The sequence below is a fragment of the Hordeum vulgare genome, chromosome 6H (assembly GCF_904849725.1).
Source record: "Hordeum vulgare subsp. vulgare chromosome 6H, MorexV3_pseudomolecules_assembly, whole genome shotgun sequence".
In the NCBI taxonomy this organism is placed as follows: domain Eukaryota; kingdom Viridiplantae; phylum Streptophyta; class Magnoliopsida; order Poales; family Poaceae; genus Hordeum; species Hordeum vulgare.
Window position 1 is genome coordinate 559,320,278 of NC_058523.1, and position 6,410 is coordinate 559,326,687.

The 6,410-nt window shown below is 45.6% G+C and overlaps 1 protein-coding gene across 1 annotated transcript; it reads right to left on the bottom strand.

Moving 5' to 3' along the window:
* Window positions 1-1,168: 1,168 nt before the first annotated feature.
* Window positions 1,169-6,167, bottom strand: LOC123404159 (disease resistance protein RGA5-like). The gene is made up of 2 exons (XM_045098077.1): window positions 5,294-6,167; window positions 1,169-3,396 (listed from the first exon to the last, which is right to left on the bottom strand). The coding sequence occupies exons 1-2, from the start codon at window positions 6,127-6,129 to the stop codon at window positions 1,368-1,370; spliced, it is 2,865 nt and encodes a 954-aa protein (XP_044954012.1). The 5' UTR covers window positions 6,130-6,167; the 3' UTR covers window positions 1,169-1,367.
* Window positions 6,168-6,410: the final 243 nt, after the last annotated feature.

Below are 6,410 nucleotides of genomic sequence, written 5' to 3' on the forward strand. Positions count from 1 at the left end.
CCCGCATCTTGACTTGCCATAGGGTAAACCTTGTGTCACGGTCCAGCAGCGGAAGATCGTACTTCATGGATGCCATGAGTAGATAAATCTGTGTACACAAAGTAGTACAAGCCGGTAGAAAATTCTTGACAGAATTAATATGCGGAGCAAAGAAACTAGAAACAATAGCACCTGGTAGCTTCGGTTATGGATGTAGCAATTGGAGAAAAAAAAAGACAAATCTGAACTAGTAGCTCAGCCTTGACATTCACGTGATTCAGGAGCAATTTCTTATCCACGTGAAGGAACGGCACAGGACAGCAGCAACTTGGACGTAACAGCCGAACAGCGGCGCAGTGGACTATCAGCGGCAGTTTTCTCGGCGACTTGTAGCTGCAGCGACTCGGCGGATCGATCGGCGGATCGAGGCGAGGAACAGCGGCGGCCTCTAGCTTCTTGCGGCTGCAGCGGCTCTGCTTATGACGCAGCGAACGGCGACAGCAGCAGTAGTCGAACTCGGCTTCTAAATCGATCCGGCTTCGGATCGATCGCTAGGTCGCGTCTAGCGGCCAGACACAACCCTAATCTCTCGTCTCAAACCTCGTATGTGTAGAACCTCAGCTCTGTATACCACTTATTAGATAAAACGAGATCAACGAGACACGAGAGACACGGATTTTTACGTGGAAACCCTTGCGGGAGAAAACCACGGACGCACGAAGGCGCAATCACTATGAGGAGGAGTATTACAAGCACGAGACGACAGGCCGTCTTTAGGTGCGACTACATGGAGTATATATGAGGGGCAATACAGGAGAGTCCTTGGAGGACAAGTAAACGAGTTGTACTCGTACGCGTCGGTACCAACGCAAAGGCCCACACCGTTTGTACTACGTCTAGTCCAATACGGTAGAATTTGGATCACAATTTAACACATCCAACCAGGAAGGCAGCATCCGAGTTGTTGAGAGATCTAATGAGAAGAAGCAGAGCTTATCAAGTGTTTAGTCCAACTGTAAGAGTGCCCAAATTGCTTACCAAACAGTAGGGCGACTATAGGTGGACAAAGGAGAAAAGGTAAAAATGTATTATCAGCTGTTGTGACGACTACAAAATGATGAATATGAATGGTCGCCCAATAATATTAAACCATCAACACAGGTGACTTGTTATTACAGAAAATGCCACTAATCGAATATCCAAACAATTCCCATGGGGCAGGACAGTAGCAGTCTTAACCAATTCAACAATTTCGTGTCACACGGACTCCACATGTTGATTCTTGTGAACTAATTATTGATTAAACGCAAAATATGAAAAGCATGGATGTCATACATAACATAATACATGATCCAAAGAAGTGAATCATAAAAGAGAGATGAATCGGACTAATCACTAGTATTAATCTTCAGAGGCTGGCTGGATGACGAGCATAAGCAACTTCCCTGTTGTTGCCTTGTTTGTTCAAACTTCAAAGTATCAGAGAAATCTTCCACAGAATAGACTAGGTGGTTGGGGTGTGCGCTGGCTGCTCTCTCCATTGCAGTCTTTACGGCTTTAAAGTTGGCACCGTCGCCAGTTACTTTGACAGTAACGAGGCATGGGAGGTTGTCGATTCCAAAGCACAGAGAGTCGGCTTCAACTGTTCGCAAACTCTTAAGCACGAGTTTTTCCAGCTTGGGCATGGACCTTGCCCCAAACATCAGATCTACTGGTTTATAAAATGCATTATAAATAAAAATCCTCAATAATAGGAATCCAACTTCACCGCTGATTCTAAGCTTTTCGTTTGACTCTGTTTTTTCCTTCAGATGCAAAATGAGAAGACTGGGTAAGACCCCAAGCATGCAGAGATCGTCCTGCTTGACTCCCACCACTTCAATCTGTAGCTGTTGGAGGTTTCTGAGGGAGTTCACCCATGCCGGAACCTGTGGGACGGCTGAAGAAAAGGCAATAAGTTTCTCGAGGGTAGGAAGGCACAAAGGATCCTGTAAGAGGCTGCCCCCACCCCAAATAGTCAAGCAGCGGAGGTTCTGCGTGCCTAGCTTACACAGGGAAGAGACGATAGCTTTGTTGCGCTCATTATCCCAAACCACTTTTGTATCGTCTGTGTCAATATCAGCTTCAAGACGAAGGTCAAGCCACAGATTCCTCAAATTCATCAGTGGACCAAGGCCGCACAGGAAGTCTAATGGCTGAATGGGGGCATTGACATATTTCAACGTCTCTAGTGCTTGCATCTTTGCAATCCCATCAGGAAATTTAACAGCGTCATCAACAAGTAGATGGATCAATTTTCCGAGTCTAACAATAGATGCAGGTAATTGCTTTACAAAAGTGCATGTTAGATCCAGCACCTCTAAGCATCCTAAGCGGCCAATTTGTTCTGGGAGCTTTCTTGTTCTTGTACCTTTGAGGTTCAGGTACCTTAGCTGGAATAACCTCACTATATTTTCAAGATGATGATCTTTCAATTCTGAGCAATCCTTCAAGTCAAGAACACGCAGATGTCTAAACTCTTCAAAAGAAGGGATTACCCGAATACCACTAACCATAGTAAGTGATCGGACATGGGAAAGCACGAGATCTGCTATCGATTCTACTGAATTTAAATACCCGTCACCTTGTACACAGAGTCGACGAACAACTTTGCTTTGTTTCCCAATTGTCAAAATGGGAACACCAAGTAAAGTAACAAAGTTCTCTTCTATGGACTTGAATATGATGAAATCAAGAATTGTGTCATGAACTCGACAACTCTTCACTATGCCATATTCATTTGTCGCCCCGGGTTGGATCAAACCTCTGTTGAGTAGTTCATTAAAACACCTTTCTCCTAACTCATATGATGTGTATCTGCCCTCTCTATGAATGAATCCTTCAGAAATCCATCTTCTTATCAGGCCTTTCTTCTCAATAGTAGAATCTTCTAGATATATGCTTAGGTATAAGAGGCAAGTTTTTAGATAAGCAGGAAGATCAAAGTAACTAAGTGACAAAATCTTCATCATTCCTTCAATGCTGGGATTCCTTTCAAGTGCACGACCAATTGAATATTCTACTTGATTCCATATATTTTCTGTTCTTTCTGTGTTAGCCAACAAACCAGATATAGCAATGATCGCCAAAGGTAATCCATCACATTTTTCCAATATCTTCTCAGAAATTTCTTCAAGGTTTGAAGGGCAATCTTCATCAGACTTGAATAATCTAGTGTGAAATAACTGTCTTGAGTGCACCATATCAAGAGCCCTTATATTGTAAATATGACCATTAAATGATGAACAACATAAATGAGCGACACTGTTCATACGAGTGGTGGTGATTATTCTACTGGTAGAGCTTGTAGCGGGGAATGCACACTTAATGATATTCCACGTATCCACGTCCCATATATCGTCAACAACAACAAAGTACCTGTACATGGACACCTCAATATTAGCATAGCTGTAAAACAAAAGGTGCTGCATAGATAGAAAAAGAATAAATGGAACACGTTAAAATTGAAAATAGAATACATATAGAAAATGTATGTTTTCCCTCCTAGACTATTGATTTGGGCATGCTTTCCCATCGAACATATTAGGCTCACTTAACCTACTAGTAAACTATAATTTTTTTTTATTTCGGATGGCTACATCGTTTGTGATGTATGCCCGTGTTGGGCAACAATAGTGACTGAGGCCCAGTGGATCTCGACGGAGCTGGTCTCAACAGAGCAGTGCGACATTCGGTTGGCGGGACGAGGGGAGAAGAGGCGGAAGAGTGAGTCGAGGCAGGGTGCATCTAGTCCACGGTTTTGGGTACCGTCCGAGAAATTCGGATACCGGGCGGTAACCGCATTTCTCGCCGCCCCACGAGAATTATCTATCCCGAGCAAATAATTCTGAATTGTTTGAATATTTTGAATTTAAACTCCCAACTATAGTTAATAAGAGGTGTCTCACAAATATACTATCACCCTTATTGTGGCGTCGTGGTAACGATCTACTATCTATATCTAGAGGTCTTTTTATGAAGAGTATATATTAATATCACGAAGATACCAATTACATCCAGCCTCTGCAATAACGCAATGTCCTAATGGCATGACGGATGCACACAACCTAAAAAAACAAAGAAGAAGCTAAAAAAGAAAAGTCCCTCTACAAAGATTCAGCACTTGCAGCAGCAACACAACCATCACCAAGATAACACCTGACGTCCAAGTACTCCAAAAACGACGCCTCCAAGAAGGAAACAGTGCACTAGCACCGTCGTCGCCTGGTCGTAAATCTTGGACTTTCACCCTGAAGATAATCCCCACTTTCAAAACAATGTCTTTAACAGGGCCATTGCCAGGCACAACCAATTAAGGCCACACCTTGAATTTTCACCCACAAAGGTAGGGCCTTGAACTTCACCAATGATGTCTCCCCCGCTTACATACGACTGCTACAAATCCCGAAACTCCAAGCAAATTCCTCAATGGCGTAGGCTACAATCACCATTACTAGTCCTTCAATCTCGGCTTTCCTCACATTCTCCGCCTTTGACATCACCATAGAGGAAAGTATCTCTTGATGGAAACAAATAGCAGAGCTTCGCGCCTCTTCCTCCTTAATGGAGAACCAATGGGCACGACCGAATTCCACCCGATCCAGCAATCTCTAGGCATAACACACACATGGGAGCTCGCCGACGAGAGTTCCGGAACCCGCCACTCCGGACAGATCAGAAGTACGGACATCTGACAGATCTTCGTCTTAGCGTAAGAGGAACACTAGGACCGCCACCTTTATTCAATCACCCCAGCAGGACCCGCCATTGCCGTAGGTTCCGCACCGTCGCCTTCAGCCAACACCGTACGTCCGCCCCCCTCAGCCCATCGACGCCACCCTGCATCTCGCCGACAGTCGCCGCGCATGGGCGAGCGCAGCCGCCTCGCTGCCAGACCAGCCCCACACGAAGGGAATCCGGCAGGATGCGCCAGCCCAGCCGCCCGTCTTCAACATCCATGAATGTTGATGCAGCAGCTGAACGGAGAGAGGGGGCATCGCCAGATTGGATCTGGTCCAGTTAGGCCGCACGCGGGGATGCATCGGAGCGCTGCCGTCACCGATCCGACCGAGAGGGGACAAGCTCCACCCCCGGAGACGAAGGCCGCGCATGAGGAACAGAGACGATGATGGAGGGGATCCCGGCTAGATCCAGGAGTAGCAGGTATACTTGGTACTCCGCTAGTATAATCTTCCTATGACATATCTAATTAAAAAGATTATGCATTCAAGGAAGACAAGTAGAAATGAAAAGAAAAGACAAAGATATCATGTACCTTTTATCTAGTAATGAATCGTTGATCTTGCTAATGAGTATCTGTACACTCCCTACTTCCGTGTTGGAATAACATTGACCGCTAACTTCACTAAGAATAGTCCTAAGGATATTCATCATGTCTGGGTTTCGCGACACGGATAAGAAGGCCCGACACTCGAACTGTCCTTTGATCTCTTGAAAGACTTGGTTTGCAAGAGTTGTTTTGCCCATTCCTCCAGGTCCAGTGATGGAGACTATCTTTGGTTGTTGTTGTGTTGTCGCACATCCATCGTCGTCCGTCAACAATTTGATCAGCTCAGCCTTGGGTTCATCGATTCCAACAAGCTTTGATGCATGCTCAAATATAGCAAGAGCTCTTGGATCAACGGTTGCATTCTTGGAGTTGGAGATGGCCACACCAGTCCTGTATCTTGCATTCCTGTTGCCCACCTCAATGATTTGTTTCTTCAGAGCTTGGATCTCCTTCCCAATCCGACGGCGAGCCTTCATCTTCCCCAACTTCCCTAGTGAACTCTTAATCTTCTCAATGAAGCCATCTGGCTTTTCGTCCTTGTCACCGATGCTTTGCATGAAGTCGTCAATGGCGTCCTCCATGTCGTAGGACAGCTCCCTTACCTCATTCATCCATACTTTATCCTGCACATCAGGGTCCTCGTCCTCGGACATCTTTAGGAGAAAAGCCTCCATGGCGGCAAGCTCATTAGTGAGAGACCTGATCTCCTTGCGAACTGTCTTGAACCGCTTGTACTCGTTGCCGAGCAGAACGGCCAGCTTCCCTATGACTGGTTTGAGGACCCCCGTCGCCACGCTAACAAGAGCTGCCTCCATGGCCATGATAGCTGAGAGCTCGCTCAATTAATGCAGCGACAATGTTCTCAATGTACAGCCTGACAAGAGAATTGATGCATGGAAGTAAGCCACTATATTCCCAGCATTATAACACTGAAGAACAAGATAGCTACTAGAAATCGCTACCAGGAGATCGAAGAGTAGTAGAGATGGGATCGTACCAGTTGTGGAGCCTGGATTTTTCGTCGGTAGCAGCAGCTAAGAGACAGCTCGCTGGCGGTGTTCGTCGAACGCACTGTCGGTTAAATGGTTGATTATTTCCTCTT